At 43.6% G+C, this 27476-nt stretch overlaps 2 protein-coding genes across 4 annotated transcripts; one reads left to right on the plus strand and one right to left on the minus strand.

The window, feature by feature from the left end:
* LOC138999708 (zinc finger protein 234-like) lies at positions 1-25633 on the minus strand. 3 transcript variants are annotated; one of them, XM_070401915.1, is made up of 4 exons: positions 25578-25633; positions 17588-17683; positions 13672-13798; positions 1-2647 (listed from the first exon to the last, which is right to left on the minus strand). In XM_070401915.1, exons 2-4 carry the CDS (start codon positions 17600-17602, stop codon positions 1224-1226), a joined length of 1566 nt encoding a protein of 521 aa, XP_070258016.1. In that variant the 5' UTR covers positions 17603-17683; positions 25578-25633; the 3' UTR covers positions 1-1223. The 3 variants fall into 3 exon arrangements, with proteins under 3 accessions (XP_070258016.1, XP_070258018.1, XP_070258017.1); XM_070401917.1 differs by lacking the exons at positions 17588-17683; positions 25578-25633 and having other exon boundaries at positions 13676-13754; XM_070401916.1 differs by lacking the exons at positions 13672-13798; positions 17588-17683; positions 25578-25633 and adding an exon at positions 9399-9423.
* LOC138999835 (ADP-ribosylation factor 4-like) lies at positions 21631-25268 on the plus strand. Its single transcript, XM_070402053.1, has 2 exons — positions 21631-22244; positions 25045-25268. Exons 1-2 carry the CDS (start codon positions 21689-21691, stop codon positions 25266-25268), a joined length of 780 nt encoding a protein of 259 aa, XP_070258154.1. The 5' UTR covers positions 21631-21688.
* Positions 25634-27476: the final 1843 nt, after the last annotated feature.

The raw sequence follows: 27476 nt of genomic DNA on the forward strand, positions 1-27476 counted from the left end.
TAGAACAATCTTAATAGGAATCCATACTGTATTCACATTAATCATTTTTCAAATTCCATTATACATAATTTACCAGTTTGATCAAATTGATGTTCATTGAGAAATTAAAACACATAATGGGATTAAAAAAATGGAAATACTACCAAATAGTTGTGCCAGAGATCATTACTACCAGTATCACTTCCACATTTTATTTTTGTACACACATACACAGATTTATGAACTTAATTCTATTATGAAGGCCACAGTCTGAGTTCACAAAGCCCATAGTATGTTCTTCTTCTGTTATTACATGTCCTTGCCATCACTTTAATGACTCCAAGTTATTTTGGAAATATATAACTTAAACAAATTTCTACTGATGAACACTTAATTCCATTCTAAAAATTGTGTGGCATTACTGATGTGGTATTAAAAAATTATTTGAATCTCATAATCTTAAATTCTTAAACTATGACTTCTAAATTACACATTGTTATATCTGTTTTCCAAAGATGTGTGTTTACCGAAAAAGAAAAGCATGTAAATGGCATTCCAGTGCCAGTAATGAATACATTTGATGAAATTACCAAATCCCAACAAGTTTTTCTGGTATTTCTTTCATGGGGATAAGGGAAGAATATAGGAAGTTGAGAAACGAAATGTCTTTCAAATTTGGCATAGCCCCAACCAGTCCGCAGGCTGACGATCTATCCACTGAGCCAAACCAGTCAGGGCTAAATCTGACCCTTTTAATGGGTTACTTTGAACCCTTGCCTTAACACTGTTGAAAATGTCAATTGTGATATGTGCAGTAGCCAGTTACTGCAAAGTTAAAACTGTTTGCACTGTGAGAAAAACCAAAAGATGAATTTATATTATATATACTAACGGAACACCAGGCAGAAACCCAAATAATGAGAACCCAACCTCAGAACAGAGCCAGAGGGTAGGCCAGGAGCCAACTGCCAGGATACTACCAAAATAATGCTGTGGCGTGCAAGACCCAGTGTACTTCTGTATTTCAACTCATGTTTGTTTCCCTGAATTATTTTTTGCAGGTTTCCTCTTCCAGATACAATTTAAAAATATTATATCTATTTTCTTCCTTTGACTGATGTACTGAATACATATACAAAGTGCTCATCAATGTTAACACGCTCCCTGCCCTCTTGCCCTCACCACAACACTTGTGTAGTCTCAGAATCACTGGGATATGTTGCGCCATGGCTGAGACATTCACTTTAATGAAACAAAGGTTTTCCTTCCTCTGAGAATGGATGAAATTTATCACCGACATGGCTTCTGCAATGAAGTTTAAAGTATGACCTTGACTTGAAGTGCTTCCCACATACCTCACACTTGTAAGGCTTCTCCTTTGTGTGAACTTTCTGATGAGACTGTAGATGTGAAAACTGAGTGAAAAGTTTACCACACGCATCACATTTGTATGGCTTCTCTCCAGTGTGGACTCTCTGATGAAGCTTAAGGTGTGAGGCCCTACTTAAGTGCTTGCCGCACACCCAGCACGTATACGGTTTCTCTCCTGTGTGGATGCTCCGATGCACTTCCAGATCCAAGCCTGTCTTGTAGCCCTTCCCACACTCCTCACACTTGAATGGCTTTTCTCTCGTGTGGACTTTTAGTAGGTGAGCTTGTAGGTATGCTTTCCGCCCAAAGCTCTTCCCACACTCCTCACATGTGAACGGCTTTTCCCCGCTGTGGACTTGCTGATGGGCCAGAAGAAGGGAGGCCCATCTGTAGCTCTTCCCACACTCCGCACAGTTATAGGGTTTCTCTTCTGTGTGAAACCTCTGATGCCGATAAAGTTCTGTCTTAGAGTAGAAGCTCTTTCCACACTTGTCACATTTGTATGATTTCTGTCCCGTGTGGATGTTCTTATGGATGTAAAGATGTGAGCACCAACTGAAGCACTTCCCGCACTCTTCACATTTGTACGGTTTCTCTCCCGTGTGGATCACACAATGACTATTAAGTGCTGACCTACGACGGAATTTCTTCCCACATATATCACATCTGAACGGTTTCTCCCCAGTGTGGACTCTCTGATGGTTGTAGAGATGGTAAGCATGAAGGAAGGTCCTCCCACATTCCTCACACTTAAAAGGTTTCTCTCCTGAATGTAATTTGCAATGGTCACTAAGTGTTGCCCTACGACTGAATCCTTTCCCACACTGCTCACATTTAAATGGTTTTTCTACAGTGTGGACTCGCTGATGGGCTTGCAGACGTGAGCTCTGACTGAATTCCTTACCACACTTATCACACTTATAGCATTTCTCTCCCAAGTGAACTCTCTGATGAATACGGAGCCCTGAGCTAAAGAAGAAGCTTTTTCCACACTCACCACATGTATGAGACTTCTCTCCTGAGTGTATCTGTTGATGAAGATCAAAGTTGAAGATATCATAAAAGAATCTGTTACATTCATTTCCCCAGTACGGTTTCTGGCCTGTGTGAGTTACAGATAGTCCTGCCCCAACCTGGCTGGTTGAATCATCATGTTTAGGGAACTGAGAACTCTTGATCATGGAGGCTTGACTCCTGATTAGGTCACTTGCAATTTGTTGCCATATTTGCCAACAGGAAAGTTCTTCATGTGGTTCTAGTTCTGTAAGAGTCTCCATCTCATATTGAATCTTGCCTCCTATAAGAAGAGAGAATTTAAAGATGTGGATAAATGAAGACTTTGTCCAGTGTCTTTAAGAATTCACATTTAGGCCTAACTGGTTTGGCTCAGTGGATAGAGCGTCGGCCTGCGGACTGAAGGGTCCCGGTTCGGTTCCGGTCAAGGGCATGTACCTTGGTTGTGGGCACCTCCCCAGTAGGGAGTGTGCAGGAGGCAGCTGAATCGATGTTTCTAACTCTCTCTCCCGCTCCCTTTCTCTCTGTAAAAAATCAATAAAATATATTTAAAAACAAAGAAAGAAAGAAAGAAAGAATTCACATTTAGGAGAGAGCGTGAGACTTCAATAAATCCAGGGACTGTTCACTATGTCCTTTGGATATGTGTCATGGTATCTGGTTTACAGAAACCAAGAAGAAGTCCAGTAGGCTCTTTCCCACTAAGCATCAATGAAATAAATCTAGAACCACACCAAGTCTCCTATGTGAGGTACAACTTAGAAATCAAAGACTTCATAACAAATATAGTAATATGATACGTTAATCAGTTGCTGTTTCCATTGAATTTTATAATCAGTGTAAAGTCTTCGATAGTAAATTATGAAGCAAATATATACACAATGAAGTATGAATCAAATTTTAAAGAAAAGCAGTAACATAATCAATACTTTGTATATTTGGATTTACGTTACACATCCTTACATTAGATATCTTACCCAAAAGGCATCTGGCGTTTGCCCTCCACACCTGAGCGATAAGCTCTGAGCATGTGAAATGTCATGTCTGGAAAGACATGAGGGCCTGGAGTCACACTGGCTGGTACAACATGATTTTGGAATGAGGCTAACGACACCAGAAAGACCAGATTGTGATTGTGGATAAAGCTTTCAGTGACCTGGTGGTGTGAATCAAAAGACAGAATAACCTCATAAAACTATTCAAGGTATGCTGGCCATGTGATGGAACCCCATTGCACTGAGGCTTAGGGGAGCTTCCCTGATTGGCAATACCCTGTGTAATTTCACACCTTTATGTTGGAAAGTAACACAGAAACACGTCCTTGATCCACACAGAGAGGACAGTGGAAGCTCTGTGTCTGGCTCTTCTCTAGACTCCTTTTCTCCTACTTAATTGTAAGGTGAATCCTTCCCTTTAAAAGCACTAACTATGAGTATAACAGCATTCAGCGAGTTCTATTAGGCCATCTAGACTAGAGACTCATTCAAAGTGAAGGCAGTTTGGGGACCCCCACCCCCAAACTTGCAGTCGGTGTCAAGTGCAGGAGGAGGAGTGTAAACTGTCCCTCTCAACTTTGTAGTTGGCTAAACTCTTTATAATCCTGCATGTAAAAAACCTAGAGCTGTTTGAATCTATATATGCAACGTAAATTCTACATAATATGTGTAGTTCATCTTATTGTTCTGTGTTGATACACACAGAACTTAGTTAAGATATCTGATAAAAGAAACTAGTTTTGCTATGAAGCCAAGTCTACCCACAGGAATAGCCAAAGGGTGATGAGAAAATTAAAGGGTGAAAACACCACACAAAGGCCTATGTAATGGTTTCTTCTGAGGCTTCTGGATTCTTTCAAAACAGAGTGTGGAAAAACGTTGGATAGAGAGAAATTGGGTGTTCACATCAGTTTTTAGATTGAAAACAACAGCCTTTTAGTTAGCTGTAAAACAAACTTTAAAACATGCAATAGTCCTAGGTGGTTTTGCTCAGTGGATAGAGAGTCAGCCTATGGACTGAAGGGTCCCAGGTTTGACTTTGGTCAAGGGCACATGCCCAGGTTTCGGGCTCAGTCTCCAGTAGGGGCCGTGCAGGAGGCAGCCAATCAATGATTCTCTCTCATCATTGATGTTTCTATCTCTCTCCCTCTCTGAAATCAATTAAAAAAACACACACAAAACAAAACAAAACAAAAAACATGCAATAAATATGTGGAATAAAGAATCAGGATAGAAACTATCAGAGCATCGTCACCAGCAGGAATGAGCTCATTGCACATATTATCTTGCAAAGTCATACATATAAATCGACACATATGTATAGTATTTCCTTTGGTTACACTGAGAGATGCATTTCTTAGGATGGCTTGTTGTACCAAAAAATTGAAAACTTGGTTCAGGAACTTACCCAGTCCTTAATTAAACAAATTACTCAAATAGAAAGATAAGTTCCAAGGTAAGTACCTTGAAAAAATACTGCTAAGGTAAGTGTGTACCTCTTAATAGGTACTACAGTTTATGGTTAAACTTCATAAATTGTCACTTTAAAATAGTTTTGCAGGGAGGACACAGAAGTCTCTCTGAGGATGTGACAATTTTGAGTGGGCAGTTTCTTAATACTTTCCAGGTCAGATCGTTCACCGGCTGAAAATGAAACAATATGTCTCTATAAAAATAAAGGGAAATCCTGTGATAGAAGAGACAAGTTCAGATGTGTGACCGGTGTTACTTTTACCCTCATTCTTCCCCTCCTGCATACGGAGAAACCTGGTGACAGTGACATGGATGTTTACTTTGTAAGAAGCAGACGGGCTGCAGACGGGCAAATCATGCAAAGGAAAGGCAGCCTGCGAGCTGGGTGTTGTCTGAGAGCTCAGGGAATGCAGATTATGTTTTTCCCATTTGTGGGGGAATGGTCCAGGAGAAAACACCAGAATCCTCACTAAAGAAAGTTTTACTCCTGGAAATGGAGGAGAATCGAAGATGGCGGCATAGGTAAACACCGGAGATTGCCGCCGTAAACAACCACTTCAAAAATACAACTAAAAGTCGGAACGGACATCAACCAGAACCACAGGAAGGCTGGCTGAGGAGAGACTCTTCAACTAGAAGCAAAAACAACAGCATTCCGACGCTCAGAGGAGGCGTAGTGTGGAAAATTTAAAGGTACGGTGGTGCAGCGGTGCGCGCGCAAAGTGGGCTGGTGGCTGAGGGCGCGGTTGTCGTTTTCAATCAGGAGTGAGATCCGGGCGAGTCTCTAGGGACCCAGACTCAAACGGGAGAAGCGGGACTGTCTGGCTACGGCCCCTCCGAGGTTTGCAGCGGTTGTGGGGACAGAGAGGCAGAGCCCCTGGGGACGGACTGAGAGCGGCCATAGCGGCTCCCTCCCCCCGCCCTGTTGAGCCCGCCCCGCCCAGGTCCTGCGCACAGCCATTTGCCGATCGCCTCAGGCAAAGGCTGGATTAGCGCCTCCCCAGAAGACAGACGTTTTCCCGCTCAGCTGATTCCTACAGCCAGTCGGCCTGGTGGTCAAATCCCTCTAGTGTTAACTACAACAATTAAGGCTTGGCTAGAACAAGACTGCGCACAGAGACCACAAGGGGGTGCACCAAGAAAGCATAAAAGATGCAGAGACAAAAAAACATGACAGAAATGGAGGATATGGAGCTAAGAATCGCAATTTTGAGGGCTTGCCATAAATTTGTGCAGAGCCTCACGAAAACTAATGAGACCCTCGATGCTACGATAAAGAAATTAGAAAGTAAGCATACACGGACTGAAATAAAGAATATTATACCCAATAGCAGACCAGAGGAGCTCAAGAATCAAACCAAAGATTCGACAAAAAACACCCAATTGGAAAAGCAAAATGAAAAAAGAATCCTAAAGTGTGAAGATAGTGTAAGGAGCCTCTGGGACAGCTTTAAGCGGACTAATATCAGAATTATTGGAGTGCCAGAAGATGAGAGACAGCAAGATATTGAAAACCTATTTCAAGAAATAATGGCAGAAAACTTCCCCCACCTGGAGAAAGAAATGGACTTACAGGTCCAAGAAGCGCAGAGAACCCCAAACAAAAGGAATCCAAAGAGGACCACACCAAGACACATCATCATTAAAATGCCAAGAGCAAAAGACAAAGAGAAAATCTTAAAAGCAGCAAGAGAAAGAGGCTCAATTACCTACAAGGGAATACCCATACGACTGTCAGCTGATTTCTCAACAGAAACTTTGCAGGCCAGAAGGGAATGGCAAGAAATATTCAAAGTGCTGAATACCAAGAACCTACAACCAAGATTACTTTATCCAGCAAAGCTATCATTCAGAATTGAAGGTCAGATAAAGAGCTTCACAGACAAGGAAAAGCTAAAGGAGTTCACCACCGCCAAACCAGTATTATATGAAATGCTGAAAGGTATCCTTTAAGAAGAGGAGGAAGAAGAAAAAGGTAAAGATACAAATTATGAACAACAAATATGCATCTATCAACAAATGAATCTAAGAATCAAGTGAATAAATAACCTGATGTACAGAATGAACTGGTGATTATAATAGAATCAGGGACATAGAAAGGGAATGGACTGACTATTCTTGGGGGGGAAAGGGGTGTGGGAGATGCGGGAAGTGACTGGACAAAAATCATGCACCTATGGATGAACACAGTGGGTGGGGAGTGAGGGTGGAGGGTGGGGTGGGAGCTGGAAGGAGGGGAGTTATGGGGGGAAAAAAGAGGAACAAATGTAATAATCTGAACAATAAAGATTTAAAAAAAAAAAAAAAAAAGAAAGTTTTACTCCTGGAAATGAATATGCCCCCTATGCCAGGCTCCAGGAAAGCCACGGGGAGGGCATGTTCCACAGGGTAGCACAATCACAATGCTTAGAAGTTTCCCTGGGATGTGGGTCAAGTGCACACACACACACACACACAATGACGCTAAGGGCATCCAAGTAAGTAGAAATTATATGGGCTGTCATCTGGCGACAAAAAAAATGTATACTCAATATCTTTAATTTGCTCTGTTGAATGTCGCTTATTAGCTGTCTCCATGAGTCATGGAGTGACGGGGTGAAAAGGAAACATGAGGGTCTATGCAATAGTTTCTTATGCGGGTTCTGGACTGCCTGTTTGAAAACAGTGTGGGAACTCTGTTTGTAGATAAATTGGCCTTTCACATCAATTTTTCAAATCAGAAATCACAGGCCTCGCCCAGCCAGCATGGCTCAGTGGTTGAGCAGCGACCTATGAACCAGGAGGTCACAGTTCGATTCCCAGTCAGGTCACATGCCCGGGTGGCGGGCTTGATCCCCAGTGTGGGGCGTGCAGGAGGCAGCTGATCAATGATTCTCTCTCATCACTGATGTTTCTATCTTTCTCTTCCTCTCCCTTCCTCTCTGAAATCAATAAAAATATATTTTAAAAAAATCACAGGCCTTCAACGAGCTATGAAATAAATGTCAAATTTTGTAGTAAGTATTTAGGAAAATAAACAGAATAGAAACTATCACATCACCACCAGCAGGAAAGACAGTAAAGCTCGCCTATCCAATAATTCATTCATTCATTAAGTCAATAAATATTTACAGGTATCTGCCATGTCCTGGACTATTCTAGGCACTGAGAATACAGCAATAAATAAAATAATGATAATTCTCCTCCTGTAGATTATATCCCACTGGGGAGAGAGAAGTGATAGACAAACAAAAACATATGAGACACACTATCAGGTAAGTAAAGATAGAATTGTATTTTATTTTTAAATGTATATTTTTATGGATTTCAGAGAGGAAGGGAGAGGGAGAGAGAGATAGAAACATCAATGATGAGAGAGAATCATTGATCGGGAAAGAATCATTGATCAGCTGCCTCCTGCACGCCCCACACTGGGTATGAAGCCTGCCACCAGGGCGTGTGCCCTGACCAGGAATCAAACCATGACCTCCTGGTTCATACGTCAATACTCAGCCACTGAGCCATGCCAGTTGGGCAACAGAATTGAATTTAAAATAGTGTGGTCAGAAGGCCTGTGTCATGATATTGAAACCGATTAGGCAACGAAAGAAGAAAGAAAGGGCCAGTAGTATTTGGGGTGAAAGAGCATTCCAGGCAGAAGGAAGTACAGGACCTGAAGGAAAAGCAATGTTCCTGGAAGATGTCCATGTCCAATCCCCAGAGCCTATGAACATGTTATTTACACAGTAAATAATGGGGTTGCAGATGCAATTAAGGCTGCTAACCATAAAAATGGGAGGAGCACCCAGGATTATCCCAGAGGGACCAATGTAATCAGAAGGGGCCCAAGAGGCGGGAGACAGTGAGAAGAGTGATAAAGGAAGAGTCTAGAACAGCGGTTCTCAACCTGTGGGTCGTGACCCCTTTGGGGGTCGAAAGACCCTTTCACAGGGGTCGCCTAAGACCATCGGAAAACACATATATAATTACATATTGTTTTTGTGATTAATCACTATGCTTTAATTATGTTCAATTTATAACAATGAAAATACATCCTGCGTATCAGATATTTACATTACGATTCATAACAGTAGCAAAATTAGAGTTATGAAGTAGCAACGAAAATAATTTTATGGTTGGGGGTCACCACAACATGAGGAACTGTATTAAAGGGTCACGGCATTAGGAAGGTTGAGAACCACTGGTCTAGAAGAATGGTCAGAAATGCAACAATGATGGCTTTGAAGACAGAGGAAGGAGAACGAGAGCCAAGGAATTGGGAAGGTCCTAGAGCAGTGATGGCGAACCTTTTGAGCTCGGCGTGTCAGCATTTTGAAAAACCCTAACTTAACTCTGGTGCCGTGTCACATATAGAAATTTTTTGATATTTGCAACCATAGTAAAACAAAGATTTATATTTTTGATATTTATTTTATATATGTAAATGCCATTTAACAAAGAAAAATCAACCAAAAAAATGAGGTGACACGCGTGTCATAGGTTCGCCATCACTGTCCTAGATACTAGCAACCCAAGGGGAAGGGTCCCTCCCAGCGCATCCAGAAAGACACACAGCCCTGCAGGCACCTTGACTTAGCTCAGTGAGACATGTCACACTTCACACCTAAAGATCAAAAATATAATAAAATTTTTTTGTTAGATCTGCTATGTTTATAGTAATTTGTTACAGCAGCAATAGGCAATGTGTAGAATCCTTGGCAGGTCTGAGGAACAGTAAGGGGGACAATGTGGGTGGGAAAAATGGAATAAGAGGAAGAGGACTGGAGATGTATTTAGAGAGAGAGTGGGGACCCAGAGCAGACCACAGGGGACTCCAGACTCCAAGAGCCACTTTAAGTGGTTAGAAGAAAAAAAACGATAAAAGAATAAAAAAAAAATTCTAATCCTCACCTGATGACATTTCCATTGATTTCATTGAGAGCGAGGGAGGGAGAGAGAGAAAAAAAAAGAGAGAGGGAGGGCGAGCGAAACATCAATTGGTTGCCTCCCATACATGCCCCATGTGGGGCCAGAAATCGAACACAAAACACAGGTATGTGCCCTGACCAAAAACAGAACCTGTGACCTTTCAGTATATGGGACAATGCTCCTACCAATGGAGCCACACCAGCCAGGGCTGAATTCCCTTTTCTTTGAATAGCCATATTCACCATCCAAAATTTTTCTCCCCTTACTAAGTGGACCATGTCTTGTTTGACTGTTTTATGCCCAGTGAACATGCAAAGTCACATGCTTAATACCAAAACATTCTAGGTAAACTGTCCTGAAAACTTAGGTTCCCACTGCATACTCTCCCAGTAATCAGAAGCAGTGTTTTTCACACATTTTCTAAAAAATGACCAATTTGAAATAATGCCATTTGTCAAGACCCATACAAGTGGGCTCTCTCTGGATCACACCCATGCCTTTCTTCCCTCCCAGGTGTGCATCCTTACTTTTCTCTCCTAAACCCGAAGGGTCCTCATAAGACTTGCAACCAGGGAAAACCAAGATGGCGGCACAGGTAAACATCGGAGATTGCTGCTTAGCACAACCACTTCAAGAATACAACTAAAAGACGGAACGGAAATCATCCAGAACCACAGGAAGGCTGGCTGAGTGGAAATTCTACAACTAGAAGGAAAGAGAAAAGCATACCGAGACTCAGAGGAGCTGCGGTGTGGAAGTAAAGTACAGAGGTGCGGAGGCACACTTGGAGAGGGCTGGCGGCTGAGGACACAGTTGTCTTTTTCAAATGGGAGGGAGTCTCAAGCTCTGAGCTCCAGTTCTGGGCGAGTCTCTGGGGACCTAGACTCATACAGGAGGAACTGGACTGTCTGGCATCGGTCGGAACTCGAGGGCAGCGTTCTCTCCGAGATGCTTGCAGTGATTGCCAGGACACTGAGAAGCGGGGCCTCTGAGGAGCAGCCATAGCTGCTTGCTCCGCCCTGTTGATCCCCTGGGACCCCCACCCTGCCCAAGCTGTGTGCCGGCTTTTGCATATGAAAGGCCTGGCCCTTTGCAATCTGAAAATTACCTAACAAACTTGCAGCTGGCCCAAGGCCCCACGGCAACTTGCATTGCTTCACAGCTGAGCTCCTGCTGGGTAGCTTCAGGATGAGGCTAGATTAGCACCTCCTTAGAGATTCAGGAGCCAGTGTTCCCAGTGGTCAGAGTGGGACCATCCAGATTGCAGCTCCTTGGATCCATAAAGGACACACTCAGGGGCAGACTCAGTGAGCACCAAAGCCCTACTGAAGCAAGTCTTGCCCTGAAGGGGTGTTTCCAGCACAGAAGTTCTCCCACTGCAGACACAGCTGATTCTCACAGCCAATTGGCCTGGAGGTCAATTCCTCCCAGTGATACCTACAACAATCAAGGCTTAACTACAACAAGACTGTGCACACAGCCCACAAGGGGGTGCACCAAGAGTGTCCACCTCAGGTAATTGGGGAGGCTGAGCCACTGGTCCCTATAGGACACCTAGCACAGAAAGCCACTCTATCAACACAGGGAAGCATAAAAAATGCGGAGACAAAGAAACAGGACACAAATGACAGAAATGGAGGAAATCAAACTACTGGATATAGAGTTCAAAATCACTTTTAAGGTTTTTCAAGAACTTTCTAGAAACCGCCGATAAATTTAGTAAGACCCTCAAAAAGTCTGGTGAGACCGCCAATAAATGTAGTGAGACCCTCAAGAAATCTAGTGAGACCCTCGAGGTTATGAAAAAGGACCAACTAGAAATTAAGCATACACTGACTGAAATAAAGGATATTATGCAGAGTTCCAACTGCAGACTAGAGGATCGCAAGGATCATGTCAAAGATTTGAAATACGAAGAAGCAAAAAACACCCAACCGGAAAAGCAAAATGAAAAAAGAATCCAAAAATACGAAGATAGTGTAAGGAGCCTCTGGGACAGCTTCAAGCGTACCAACATCAGAATTATAGGGGTGCCAGAAGAAGAGAGACAGCAAGATATTGAAAACCTATTTGAAGAAATAATGACAGAAAACTTCCCCTACCTGGTGAAAGAAATAGACTTACAAGTCCAGGAAGCGCAGAGAACCCCAAACAAAAGGAATCCAAAGAGGACCACACCAAGACATATCATCATTAAAATGCCAAGAGCAAAAGACAAAGAGAGAATCTTAAAAGCAGCAAGAGAAACACAGTCAGTTACCTACAAGGGAGTACCCATACGACTGTCAGTTGATTTCTCAACAGAAACTTTGCAGGCCAGAAGGGAGTGGCAAGAAATATTCAAAGTGATGAATGCCAAGAATCTACAACCAAGATTACTTTATCCAGCAACGCTATCATTCAGAATTGAAGGTCAGATAAAGAGCTTCACAGATAAGGAAAAGCTAAAGGAGTTCATCACCACCAAACCAGTATTATATGAAATGTTGAAAGGTATCCTTTAAGAAGAGGAAGAAGAAGAAAAAGGTAAAGATACAAATTATGAACAACAAATACACATCTATCAACAAGTGAATCTAAAAATCAAGTGAATAAATAATCTGATGAACAGAATAAACTGGTGATTATAATAGAATCAGGGGCATAGAAAAGGAGTGGACTGACTATTCTAGGAGGGAAGGGGTGGGGGGGATGTGGGAAGAAACTGGACAAAAATCGTGCACCTATGGATGAGGACAGTGGGGGGGGGGGGGGCGGTGAGGGTGGAGGGTGGGTTGGGAACCGGGTGGAGGGGAGCTATGGGGGGAAAAAAGAGAAACAAATGTAATAATCTGAACAATAAAGATTTAATTAAAAAAAAAAAAAGACTTGCAACCAGGGGCTCAACAAACAGCAGCAGCTCATCCGGGGCTCACTCCCTGACCCTGTCTCCAAGGCCCCCTTTCCTCTGACTTTTCAGTGAGCTAACAGCAGCCCACCAGGGTTCAGTTCCAGAGCCAAAGCAGAGCACTGCCTAGGCTAGTGATGGCGAACCTATGACACGCGTGTCAGAACTCATTTTTTTGGTTGATTTTTTCTTTGTTAAATGGCATTTAAATATATAAAATAAACATTAAACATTAAAAATATAAATCTTTGTTTTACTATGGTTGCAAATATCAAAAAATTTCTATATGTGACACGGCACCAGAGTTAAGTTAGGGTTTTTCAAAATGCTGACACGCCGAGCTTAAAAGGTTCGCCATCACTGCCCTAGGCTCTCCTGTTGCTTCTTCTACCCGAAGCCGTTCTTTTGTTTTAGTCCCCAGCTTTAATAAACATACTGACAGAATAAAATTTTAGAAAGACCCATACACATATGCAGAATGAGTTAGGCAATACTTCCTCCTTGAATATGTTGGAAGAGTGTGAGAGGATCAGTAATCTAATTAATTTTATTTCCTTAAAAACTGAGAGTAGGGCCCTGGCTGGATGGCTCAGGTGGTTGGAGCATCGTCCTGTACACCAAAAGGTTGCAGGCTCGAGTCCCGGTCAGGGCACATACCTAGGTTTTGGGTTCAATCCCAGGTTGGGGTGCATGTGGGAAGCAACCGATCCATGTTTCTCTTTCTCTCTAAAAATCAATAAAAACATATCCTTGGGTGAGGAATAAAAAAAAATTGAGAGTAGGTCTCAATTGGTTTTATAACTCATGATAGAGTCAAAAATTGATAAGGCAGAGCAGTATACTGTGCATTTACAATTCCTTAACAAAACACAAACTTGCCTGCTGATAAAAACAAAATAATTCGCTCTCTGTGTCCACTGTATATTAGGAAAGTCAGACCCCCAAACTCAGGGAACCATTACAAGGGCTCCAAAGCCTTGAACACCCAAGGATACAAAGCTACTCCTGGGAGCTGACATGCAGTCACAGAGCGCCTGTCCTCACCCACTGAGACCAGGTTCCGGAAGTTCTCCAGCATCACGTCTCGATATAGCTTCCTCTGGGATGAATCCAGCAGCCCCAGCTCCTCCTCCGTGAAGACCACAGCCACGTCCTGGAACGTCACTTCCTCCTACAACACCGAACACATGTAATCTCAACCAGCACCGAGCAGATGCCATCTGCTTATGTGTTCTTTCAACAGAATGGCTAATATTCCTGGACCCTGGCTTGGTTTCCTGTGTGAACTTAAGCAGGTTTCTCAGTTTCTAAGCTATTTAAGTGAAACATGAAATCAAGAACCTCCTTATCCAGTAGCTCAAAGGAGTAAGTCCTGGCATATCCAGCAAGACTGGACTTTTACTTTATTATTGATTCAAGAGAGAAACACCAATTTTTTGCATTATTTCCACTTATTTATGCATTCACTGGTTGCTTCTTGTATGTGCCTTGGTCAGAGATCGAACTCGCAACCTTGGTTTATTGGCACAACACTCTAACCTACTGAGCTATCTGGCCAGGGCAAGACTAGACATTTTTTAAAAATATTTTTATTCAGGCGCAGCCGCTGTAGGGAGGATCTGCCAGCTGCCTGGGCTCCAGTTTCTGCCTCGGCATCTTCCTGCAGGCTAGTCTCGTGCGCCCCGCGGCACTGTGGGTCTCAACCCGAGACATGGGGAAAGTGAGGGGGCTGCAGGCCCGCGTGCACCAGGCTGCCATGAGGCTCACAATGGAGTCAGGGCTTGGCCTCTCACCTCTGGCCAAGGAGGAGGCCCCTCCACAGGCCTCAGTTGCCGGAGTCGGGAGAAAGGTGTGCATCTCCTAAACTCTAAGGGACCCCATGAGGCTTGCAACCAGGGCAGCAACGGGCAGTGGCAGTTCATCCCAGGCAAACCCCCTGAACCTGTCCCCTGGCCCCTTTCTCTGACCTCTTTTTTTTTTTTTTTTTTTTTATTGCTTAAAGTATTACAAAGGGTATTACATATGTCTCCTTTTTTTCCCCCACCCTTTGACAATCCCCTGGCCTCCCCTACCCCCCAGTGTCTTATGTCCATTGGTTATGCTTATATGCATGCATACAAGTCCTTCAGTTGATCTCTTACCGCCCCCCTTCTGCCCCCCTACCCTCCCCGGCCTTCCCGCTGCAGTTTGACAGTCTGTTTGAGGCAGCTCTGCCTCTGTATCTATTTTTGTTCATAAGTTTATAATGGTCTTTATTATCCATGAATGAGTGAGATCATGACTTCTTAGTGAGCCAAAGCAGACCAGCCTACCTACACTCATTTCCCCAGTCCTTCCTTTGTTTCATTGTGCCTAGCTCTAACAAACGTCTTCTAAAATTAATATATATATATATATATATATATATATATATATATATTCATTTTTAAAGAGAGAGGAAGGGTGAGGGAGAAAGAGGAACATCCATGTGAGAGCGAAACATCAATCATCTACCTCCTGCACTAGGTATGGAGCTGGCAACCTGGACATGTGGCCTGACCAGGAATTGAACCAGCAACCTTTTGGTGCCCGGGACCATGCTCAATCAACTGAGCCACACCATCCAGGGCAAGAGAGGACATCTTTAACCACGGTTATACCTTAGGTTATAACTGGAGGCAACCAAGATACCCTTCAGGTCGTGAATGGATAAACTGTGGTACATCCAGACCACAGTATAATTTAGTGCTAAAAAGAAATGAGCTATTAAACCACAAATGACATGGAGGTGATTTTAATGCATATTACTAAGTAAAAGAAGCCAGTTTGAAAGGTTACTTATGGATATTCCAATTATATGACATTCTAGAAGAGGTAAAATTATGCAGATTGTAAAAAGATCAGGGGTTGCCAGGGCTGGAGGAAGAGAAGGATAAAGAGGTGGAGCACAAGGGGATTTCAGAACATGAAACTACTGTGTATGAGAGTATAATGGCAGGGACATGCCATAATATATTTGTCCAAACCTACAGAATGTACACAAAGAGTGAACCCTAAGCCTGGCCGGTGTGGCTCAGTGGTTGAGCGTTGACCTATGAACCAGGAGGTCACAGTTCTATTCCTGGTTGTGGCACACCCAGTAGGGGCCTTGCAGGAGACAGCTAATCAATAATTCTCTCTCATCGTTGATGTTTCTATCACTCTCTCCCTCTCTGAAATCAATAAAAAATATATTATTTAAAAAAAAAAAAGAGAGAGAACCCTAATGTAAAGTCTGGATTCTGGTGATAATGATGTGTCAATGCAGGTTCATCAATTCTAACGAACATACCAATCTGGTGGGGGGTGTTATAAATGGGAGAGGCCCTGGCCAGTGTGGCTCAGTGATTAGAATGTCGGTCTGCAGACTGAAGGGTCGAGGGCTTGATTCCCAGTCAAGAGCATGTACCTGGGTTGCAGGTTCCTTCCCTGGCCCCCATCTCCACGCTTGTGGGAGGCAAACAATTGATGTCTCTCTCAAATTGATGCCTCTCACTCTCTCTCTCTCTCCCTTCATCCCTCCTTCCCTCTCTTCTTCCCTTGTTCCCACTCTCTTTATAAAATAATCAATGGAAAAATATCTTCAGGTGAGGATTAACAGAAAAAAAATAGGTGAGGCTGTGCATGTGTGAGGGCCGAAGGTATAGGGAAATCTGTGTATCTTCTGCTGGATTTTAGTGTGAATGCAAAACTGCCCTAAAAAATAAAGTCTGTTATTTAAAAACATAAACACAAACATAAGGTTATATATTACTTTGAAAAAAGAAGTATTGTATGCAGGAATAAATGTACCTATGGAATGGAACCAGAAGGTCACTGTTCCATTCCCTGGGCATATGCCCAAGATGCGGGCTTGATCCCTAGTAGGGGGCATTCAGGAGGCAGCCAACCAATGATTGATTTTCACTCATCATTGATGTTTCTCTCTCTCTCTCCCCCTCTCCCTTCCTCTCTGAAATCAATAAAAACATATTTTAAAAAGAGTAGATGAGTAAGTAAAAGACATGTAGGATCTGACGCAGACATAGGAAAGACAGAATCTAGCTCCTCCTGTGTGAAAATGTCCAACAATATTTGCGCCTATTGTGCTATGTCAGATTTGAATATTCTATCTATAAAATTCCAATGGGGCATGTATCAATGCACTTTTTCAACATTAAGCTCCTATTATGTTGAGGACAAAACATAGGCATGCTATTTGGAGAATTGATTTTTTTGGAGAAAAAAGTTATAGGTAGGAAAACTGTCACTGCAATGTTACTTAAAACAACAAAACTCCTAAACCCCCGTAATGTCTATGAGTGTTAAGTAGTTAAAATTAAAAAGAGGCCCTAGCTGATTTGGCTCAATGGATAGAGCCTCAGCCTGTGAACTGAAGGGTCCCAGGGTTCGATTCCAGCCAAGGGCACATGCCTGGGTTGTGGGCTCGATCCCCAGTAGGGGGCATGCAGGAGGCAGCCAATCAATCATTCCATCTCATCACTGATGTTTCTATCTCTCTCTCTACCTCTCCCTTCCTCTCTAAAATCAATAAAATATATTTTTTAAAAAATTAGAAAGTGTGTCAATAATAGAAATACTACATAATAATAAAAAGTAAATGTTATATTAAATGAAAAAGCCCTATTTAATATTAGATATAATTGTGAATATTAATTAAGCTATGAATACACGAGGAAGAGAATATAAGAAAATAATAGTTAATGTGTCATCAGTGAAGTAATAAAGTTAGAGAACTTGTGGTCATTTCTACTAATTTGTCCACATATTTTTGAAGTAAAATGAATAATGACAAATAAAACCAACACTAAAAGCAAGTACAAAGTAAAAGGTCTTTATATGCCTGGTGTTCTCCTTGAGTTATCTCAGGAAAGGGAACAACACGTGATCTTCTGAGTAGTGAGCTGGAATTTTTAACAGGAAAAAAGTGAACCATACGCACCTTAAGTGTGGTCATTCTTGTCTTCTTACTTCTGCAAATGTAGGTCCTGGCTGAGATATGGAGAGTCCTGGCAGGCAGATCTGTGCCTGGGAGTGTCTGAAAAGACAGAAAAAGGGCATGAAAGGGTGACCGGGATGTTGCTCACCTCCCTGAACACTTCCTGCGAATCAGTCAAGGAGCCCCTTTCTTGAGGTGGCTGCTGCTGTACACAGCTTGGCGAGATCTCAGCAGGGCCTCCATTCCTGCACCACACACACTGGCACCATCTCCAACACTGCCTGTGGTACCCAAGGTCACAAATCAGACTCTGGTATGATACAAATTGAGACAATAGAATGCCCAGAGCAAGGATCATCTCTGGAGCAATATATGGGTTCAAATCCTAGTTCAGAGGTGGGTTGTCTTGGGCAAATTAATAACATCTCTTTTCCTCAATTGTGTCATATGCACAACTGAGAGAATATCAGTTCCAAATGAATTGAACTCTTCAGAGCTGGAAAGCACTTTAAATACTAAGAGGATTTCTTATTTTCATAGCTATAGTAAAAAAGATGGTATTTTATAATATGAAATTGGTCTATAATGTGATCACTACCAAAAGACATTGTATGGTGCCTGTACTTCTGAAGTGATTGTTCTGTTCTGTGAAGGTCACTCATAACTTCTGAAAAATCTGTGACTCTGCCTCATTGTCTTCCCTAACAATGTGAAACTTTAGCAATAATTTTTAAATGACCACAGACAACTGTTTTCTAAACAACAACAACAACAACAAATTGGTTTCTAGTATCTGATAAGAAACACAAGATTCTGGACAAGATTTGTGGAAAACAGTTTTGGCAGTTTCTTAAAAGTTATTCCTAAAGTTGCCGATCACCAAGCAATTCCACTTCTAGGTATCTATCAAAGAGAAATGAAAACATATCTCCACACAAAAACTTACACCTAAGTGTTTATAAAACTGTTATTCATAAGAACCCCAAACAGGAAACAACTAAAATGTACACCTATGTGGGTGAATGGATAGGGAAAGTGTGGTATATCCACAATAAAATATTCATGGGCAATAAAAAGGGATGGAATTATGATATATACTACAACATGATCTTGAAACATTATAAGTTAAAGAGCCAGTCTCAAAAGACCACATATTGTATTATCCCATTTAAATAAAAGGTTGAAAAATACAGAGACAGGAAGTAAGCTAGTGGTTGGTCTGAGATATGAGAATGAGGATTAACTATATATGGGAACTAGAGGGCCGGTGCATGAAAACTCATGCACTGGAGGGGGGGGGGGGGGTCCCTCAGCCCGGCCTGCCCCCTCTCACAGTCTGCAAGCCCTGAAGGGCGGGAGACGACCCAGCTATCAGGGGAAGCTGACACCCCCATCACACCTCTGCTGCTGCCACTGCCAGCAGCGCAAGCCTTGGCCGGCCCTGGTTACCTGAGCCTCGGGCAGCCTTGGGCGGCTTGGCAGCCGCCACCCGAGGCTTGCCTGCACCTTGGGCCGGCCCTAATGACTGGGGGGGCTCTGGTGAGGCTGAGGGGACTGGGCATCACCATCTTGTGGCTATGGGCACTGCCATCTTTGTGATGGGGTAATGGTCAATTTGCACATTCCCTCTTTATTAGATAGGATAGCAGAGAGAACGAAGATGGTGGTGTAGATAAATGCCGGTACTCACATCCTCACACAACCACTTCAAAGTTACAACTAAAATACAGAACAACCATCATTCAGAACCCCCTGAAATCGGGCTGCATGGAAGTCCTATGACTAGAAAAGTAAAGAAAAAAGTGCATCGAAACTGGTCAGAGGGGTGGAGGCACAAAACAGGCTGGTCCGACATATGTGTGGTGTTTTCTTTTTTAACTTGGGAGGGATAGATATATTGGCTGTGGAGGTCTCCCGCGAGGAGCAAGGGGTCCCAGCCCCACACCAGACCCCCACCCAGGGTTCCAGGGCTAGAAAGAGAAGTCTCTGTATCTCTGGGGTGTAAAAACCACCAGGGATTGGGACTGAGTGATATGGAGGCTGCTGGAGAACCAGGCATTTCCTCTTAAAGGGCCGGCACAGGAGTTACACAGTCCCGCTCACTCTGAGCTCCAGCGCTGGACAGCAGCATTGGGGGAATCAGGGACATACGGGAGGAACTGTGTTGTCTGGCATTGGGGCAGGAACACAGGGGCGGCTTTTTCCCAGACAAGGGTGCTTGCAGGGGTCATTGTTCCTGTGCTGGGACCTCCCCCATTCCAGAGCTGACTGGCAGCCATATCTGAGTTTCCATCAGTGAGGCTCACACAGTTCACTCCACCCTGGTTATTCCCTGAGAAACCTGCCCCATCCAACATGCAGCCCCACCCAAGTTGTTTGCAGTGGCTTTTCCGTCTGAATGCCCTGTCCTGGTTCAGGCTTTAGACTTTCCTAAAATCTCTCAAACAAGGAGCAGCTGGTGTCAACATGCCCCATATCTTTAATAATAAAAGCATAATATGCTAATTAGACCAGATGTCCTTCTGGACGTCCTTCCAGACGACCTTCTGAATGAAGCCGTGGTGGTGGTGGTAATGGGGGAGTGCTAAGGCAGAGCCGGCCATGGCAGCGGGCGGGGGCTGAGGCAGAGTCAGCCGCTGCAGCATCAGGGGCTGAGCCCCTTGTACAAATTTCGTGCATCGGGCCGCTAGTCTATCAATAAGGTATCCAAGACTTGGCACTAGCACTAGCCTGCTTGCTTCACAGCTTGGCCTAGCCTGGGCACCTCCAAGCCCAATACAAACAGCAAACAGCAGCCATCTGCAGATCCTTCTGTAGCTCCTAACGGGTGGCCCCAAGCAGTGGCAGACTTTGCACGTCCCAGAAGGCCCCAGAGCCAGTGTACCTGGTGGACAGCTTCAGACTATACCAGATTACAACTCTACACTTCACAAGCCACACACTTCAAGAGGTAGACTCTGTGAGCACCAAAGCCCCACTGAAGCATGTCCTGCTCCATAAGGGTGTCTCTTGCACAGTGGCTCTTCCACTGTAGTCGCAACTGGTCCTCACAGTCAATTGGCCTGGAGGTCAACTCCTCGCAATCAAGGCTGAACTACAATAAGACTGTGCACACAGCCCACACACGGGCACACCTAGAGGGCCCAGCTCAGGTGTCTGGGGAGGCTGAGCCACTGGGCCCTATAGGACACCTACTACACATGGCCAATCTACCAATTCCAGGAGACATAGCAACTCAACCTAATACATAGAAACAAACACATGGAAGCTGCCAAAATGTGGGACAAAGAAACATGTGACAAATGAAAGAACAGAAGAAATCTCCAGAAAAAGAACGAAATGAAATGGAAACAAGCAAACTACTAGGTAAAGAGTTCAAAACAACGGTTATAAGTTTGCTCAAGGATCTTAAAGAGAGGTTCAAGGGACTTAGACTTTCAAGGAACTTAATGAGAATTTCAAGGATCTTAGAATTTTAAAGACATGAAAAAGGACCAGTCAGGTGCAGCCACTATGGAAGACAGTATGGAGTTTCCTTAAAAAGTTAAAAATGGAACTCCCATTTGACCCAATAATCCCACTTCTAGGAATATATCCCAAGAAAACAGAAACACCAATCAGAAAGGATATATGCACCCCTATGTTTATAGCAGCACAATTCACCATAGCGAAGATCTGGAAACAGCCTAAGTGCCCATCAGCAGATGAATGGATTAGAAAACTGTGGTACATCTACACAATGGAATACTATGCTGCTGTAAAAAAGAAGGAACTCTTACCATTGGCAACAGCATGGAACTGGACAGCATTATGCTAAGTGTAATAAGCCAGTCAGTGAAAGAAAAATACCACATGATCTCACTCATTTATGGATAATAAAGACCATTATAAACTGATAAACAAAAATAGATACAGAGGTCCTCGCCCCGCTGATTCTGGTCCTGGAGCATCGCCTGGCGCGCCGGCTAGCGAGCCGCCCCTGCCACCCACTTTCTTCGTTAGTTCCTCTCCTTCTCGCTCAGCTTGCCGGGAGCATGAAAAGAGAAGGCCGGGGGAAGCTCCGAACCCCTTCTGCTCCTGCCCATCGCAAGTGCAACTACCTCCATGGGCCTCACCATCTCCTCCCTCTTCTCCCGCCTCTTTGGCAAGAAGCAGATGCGCATTTTGATGGTTGGATTGGATGCTGCTGGCAAGACGACCATTCTGTATAAACTGAAGTTAGGGGAGATCACCACCACAATTCCTACCATTGGTTTTAATGTGGAAACAGTAGAATATAAGAACATTTGTTTCACAGTATGGGATGTTGGTGGTCAAGATAAAATAAGGCCTCTCTGGAGGCATTACTTCCAGAACACCCAGGGTCTTATTTTTGTGGTAGATAGCAATGATCGTGAAAGAATTCAGGAAAGAGCTGAAGAGCTGCAAAAAATGCTTCAGGAAGAAGAGTTGCAAGATGCAGTGTTGCTGCTTTTGGCAAATAAACAGGATTTGCCAAATGCTGTGGCCATCAGTGAAATGAAAGATAAATTAGGTCTTCAGTCTCTTCATAACAGAACATGGCATGTTCAATACACTTGTGCTACACAAGCAACTGGCCTGTATGAGGGACTTGACTGGCTGTCAAATGAGCTTTCAAAACGGTTAAATGCCCTAACCGGTTTGGCTCAGTGGATAGAGCGTCGGCCTGTGGACTCAAGGGTCCCAGGTTCAATTCCGGTCAAGGGCATGTACCTTGGTTGTGGGCACATACCCAGTAGGGAGTGTGCAGGAGGCAGCTGATCGATGTTTCTCTCTCATTGATGTTTCTAACTCTCTATCCCTCTCCCTTCCTCTCTGTAAAAAATCAATAAAATAATAAAAAAAAAAACAACATTAAATGAAACTGGATATCTAATCAAGGACATGTTGGATAGAATTTGTCTAGGCTTGTTACAACAAAATTAGTTTACATCTTGGTTATTAAACAGTATCTGGGACTGGTTTGGGCAGAATATTACAGCGTTTAAACTTATGTTGTTGCCCATTATTGTTTACCAAGTATAAATGTTGCACTTTAGCAATATGCTTGGTTTTAAAGAAATTATCTTTAACTTGGGGGGAAAAAAGAGTTCTCTTTTAATTTTACTTCCCTTAAGCCTAAATGCCTGAACTTAGCTACTGTGACACCTTTAAATAAATCCGTTTTGAATGTTTTTTGAGCCCACAAAAAATAATGTTTTAAAGTTATCCCCTTGCTACTTTACTGATACCTTTATCATTCCTGGGACAGTCTGCTGATTTAAAAATAAAATGTAGCATTCCGTTTGCATTTATTTTCCTCCCTTGCCAAAAAGATTTTCTAATACTGCTTGTACCAGCCAGGGAAATGCTCCAAAACACTACTGAGATCTCTTGCACTGAGGAACTTATTACTCTTCCCTTCTCTCGCCCCGATTATGACTCCTGGCTTCCATCGGCCAAGCTTACCTTGGTGTGGTTTGGATTCAATAGCTAATTAGTTCTGTGCTGGTAGCAAAGAGTTCAGATGGAGATGATTTTTAATACCCAGCAGATTGTCTTTCTTTATACTGTATCTCCTTTATGTTGCATGTTGCTTTTGGTATCAGCCTGACTCTTTGCCCAGTATATGATAGTTCTGCTGATGTTTTATTGTTTATTGGTGAACATATCTTCATTAAGAGTTTTTGGAAAACTCATCAAACTCAAATGAATAAGTTTTCTTCGTAACCCATTTGGAATTATTCCTAATAAAATGATAAAACATATAAAAAAAATAGATACAGAGGCAGAGCAGCATGGAACAGACTGTCAAACTGCAGCGGGAAGGCTGGGGAGGGCTGGGGGAGCGGGGGATAAGAGATCAACCGAAGGACTTGTATGCATGCATATAAGCATAACCAATGGACATAAGACACTGGGGCATAGGGGAGGCCAGGGGAAGGTCAAAGGGAAAAAAAAAAGGAGACATGTGTACTACTCTTTGTAATACTTTAAGCAAGAAAACAAAATTAAAAAGAAAAAGGACCAGTCAGAAATTAAACATACACTAACTGAAATAAAGAATTTACAGGGATTCAATAGTAGCATAGAGGATTCCAGAATCAAATTAATGATTTGGAATATGAGAAAGCAAAAAACACCCCGTCAGAAGAGCAAAAAGGAAAAAGAATCCAAAAATATGAAAATAGTGTAAGGAGCCTCTGGGACAACTTCAAGTGTACCAATATTCACATTATGGGGGTGCCAAAGAAGAGAGGGCAAGATATTGAAAACCTTTTTGAATAAATAATGACAGAAAACTTCCCCTACCTGGTGAAAGAAATAGACTTACAAGTCCAGGAAGCTCAGAGAACCCCAAACAAGAGAAACCCAAAGAGCCCACACCAAGACACATCATAATTAAAATGCCAAGGGCAAAAGACAAGAGAGAATCTTAAAAGCAGCAAGAGAAAAGCAGTTACCTATAAGGGAGCTCCCATACAACTGTCATCTGATTTCTCAACAGAAACTTTGCAGGCCAGAAGGGAGTGGCAAGAAATATTCAAAGTGATGAATGCCAAGAACCTACAACCAAGATTACTTTATCCAGTAAAGCTATCATTCAGAATTGAAGGTCAGATAAAGAGCTTCACTGATAAGAAAAAGCTAAAGGAGTTCACCACCACCAAACCAGAATAACATGAAATGTTGAAGGGTATTCTTTAAGAAGAGGAGGAGGAGAAGGAGGAGGAAGTAGAGGAGGAGGAGGAGGAGAAGGAGAAAGAGAAAGTAGAGGAGGAGGGGGAGGGGGAAGAGGAGAAGGAGAAAAAAGATGAACAATAAAATGGCAATAAATACAGATCTATCAACAATTGTATCAAAAAATCAAAATAACGTACAAGAAATCTAATGAACAAAATAAACTGATGAATAAAATGGAAACATGGAACAGACTGACGAATCTCAGAGGGAAGGGGGAGAAGGGACGGGGAGAGATTAACCTAAAATCTTATATGCCTATATGCATCACCTATGGACACAGACAACAGGATGGTGAAGGCCTGGGCTGGGGCGGGAAATGGGTAGAAGGAGGGGCAATGGGGGGCGGGAAGAGGGACATCTGCAATCCTCTCAACAAATCTTTAAAATAAAGATTTAAAAAAAATAAGCATGCAGACTAGAGCAAGAATAAGGAAGTTATAGCAGAACAAAGCAGCCGCTTGGGCGTTGCAAGGCCACGTTCCTTCAGGGGAAGGCAAAGGTCCATGGCAGCTGACCTACCTAGTGCTCATCTGGAGATTCCTGATGGACTAGTTTAAGATTCCACTCCCGGGAGAGACGAACTGTCATGAAGTCTCAGTGCAGAGACAGGAGGCTTAGCCTAATTGACTCTTTCTGGGGCCCTGTCCTGTTTCTAACATCTCTGTCCGAGAAATCAGAGCTGTACAGTGCCTTCCCCACCGCCTCCTCCTTCCCAGCTAGGAGGGGCTTGAAGTCCAGCTTCCTACAGAGATCACAGGGAAATAAATGCCTGGGCTCCAGCTCCAGCTCCAAACCCATCGCACTCCACGGTTTCCGGGGGAACGGGCACTTCCCAAAACTAAGAGGTACGGACCACAAGAAGCCCCCATTCACCGCCTGCCAAGAACTGCCCGGAGACTTTGGCGTATACTCTCGTTTAATACTCAAACCGCTGCATTAAGATAGTCATGTCATCCCAACTTCACAGAAAGACGTCGGAGACAGAGGTGTAGGTAATTCGTTCCATGTTCTGCCTCGGGAAACCGCAGAGCGGGTGGACGGTGCGCGGCCCGGGGAGGCGGCAAGCGCTGGAGACACCGGACCCGACCGCCCCAGACGCGGACGCGCCCCGCCGAGGGGAATGCCTGCCGCCCGAGCCCTGACACCCCCGCTTTCGGATACAACCTCTTCCTCCCAAACCGGTGGCCGGCCGGGTTATACCGGGACCCAGAGAAGTTCGGGACGTTGGGCAAACACGGAGCCCACTTACCACAGAGCAGGGAGCGCAGACGGTCACCTGGGCGTCCAGGGAGGAAGCGCAACGCTGGAAATACACTTCCCAGAATTCCCCTGCCCCGGCGGCGCCCAGGCGGAAGTGTCCGCGGCTCTGCGGGACCTGCGGACTACACTTCCCAGAAAGCCCGGGGACTGGGCCCGCAGTCTCACCCGCCTCAAGCGGAAGTGCTCGGTACCCTATGGAGAGGGACCACCAGGACCACGGAAGTCGTGGGAACGAAGTTCGCCCCGTCGCCCTCACGGCGGTAACGTGATAACTACACCGAGGGCTGGTGTTTCCCTCTCCTGAATCCACGAGCAGAAATTTTTCGATAGGCATGACTAAAGGTCTTCAGTGATTACAGTGTTTTTGGAAAAGTGAACAATGAGCCACGAAATTAAAAATTAATCTCAAACTAGGAAATGTTCAATTTGGGGGCAGTAGGGAGAAGAAAGAAGGAGGGTAACCTTGTGTGTAATCTTAACTGTACGAGAATTAAAGCGGAGTGTTTGAAGAATGGGCGAGGGAGAATGGTTTTGGAGAGGCAATGATGTGCGAAGAAGGTGTGGACAAAAGGGGCCACATGCTGACCTGACAAGCTCAGGGGAGGCCTGCATGGCAGTCTTGCAAACTCAGAGACCTAAAGTCACCACAAAGGATGGTCTGAAATTAAACTTTAACCAAAGCAGTTATGGTGGGCAGTTACGTCCTAGGCCGGTATCTTCACTGACAAGGTCAACCTTTACCTTCACTGAGCCTATCTGTCTTTTTGCATCTATGATAACATACCCTTGAAATGTTTGGGTAACTTGTAACTTCCCTTTTTCTGGAGCCCCTGGGGCACAACCAAATATGCTGGGCGCCTGGACAGATACCATGAATTCCTTCATTATCATGTTAATTGATCCTGCACCCACCTACGTATGTGTCCATCATTTTACTTTTTATCCAATCCCAGGGGTTTCCCTGCTTTGCTTTATCCCTCCTCCTTAATCTATCACCAATGAATTTCATGTAACCCACCTACATCCCTCCTTTGATTGAAATGTATAAATACAAATGTAACCCCTCCATTCTCTGGAGCATTATCTCAATTCATTGAGGTTCTGCTTCCGGGCATATGACAGTTTGGCTCAAATAAACTCACAAAAATTCTTTACAGGTTTCAATGATTTTTTTATGTTAACAAAGGTGTTAACCTCTATTCTTTTAAAAATATATATATTTATTGATTTCAGAGAGGAAGGGAGAGGGAGAGAGAGATAGAAACATCAACGATGAGAGAGAATCATTGACTGGCTGCCTCCTGCACACCCCCTACTGGGGATCGAGCCCACAACCCGTGCATGTGCCCTTGTCCAGAATCAAACCCAGGACCCTTCATTCTGCAGCCTGACACTCTATCCACTGAGCCAAACCGGCCAGGGCGAAACTCTATCCTTGATGTAGTGGTACCATTGGTTTGGTAGGTTATAATGCTACAATCAGGAATCACATGTAAAGTTATTAAATACTATTGGTCATAATTAAATTGATTAAATTAACTTGAGATAGCACTACATTCTCACAAGAAAAGCTAAAAGATAAGAACAAACAAACAAACAAACAACAACAACTTAGCAAAATGCCAAGACTGTCATACTGTGGATGAAAAGGGACCACGTGCTAACCTGACAAGCTCAGAGAAGCCTGCCTGGGGGGTCTTGCAAATTCAGAGACCAAAAGTAACCACCAAGGATGGTCTGAAATGGACACTTTTGGTCATGTCCTAGGCCGGCATCTTCCCTGACAAAGGTCAATCTTTACCCTAACTGAGCCTGTCTGTTGTCTTTTTGCATCTACAATAACCTATCTTTGAATGGCAAAGTAATTTTCCTTTTTCCGGACCCCTCA

Source organism: Myotis yumanensis, unplaced genomic scaffold (assembly GCF_028538775.1).
Source record: "Myotis yumanensis isolate MYYU_CA2020_CCGP unplaced genomic scaffold, mMyoYum1.0.hap1 SCAF_23, whole genome shotgun sequence".
In the NCBI taxonomy this organism is placed as follows: domain Eukaryota; kingdom Metazoa; phylum Chordata; class Mammalia; order Chiroptera; family Vespertilionidae; genus Myotis; species Myotis yumanensis.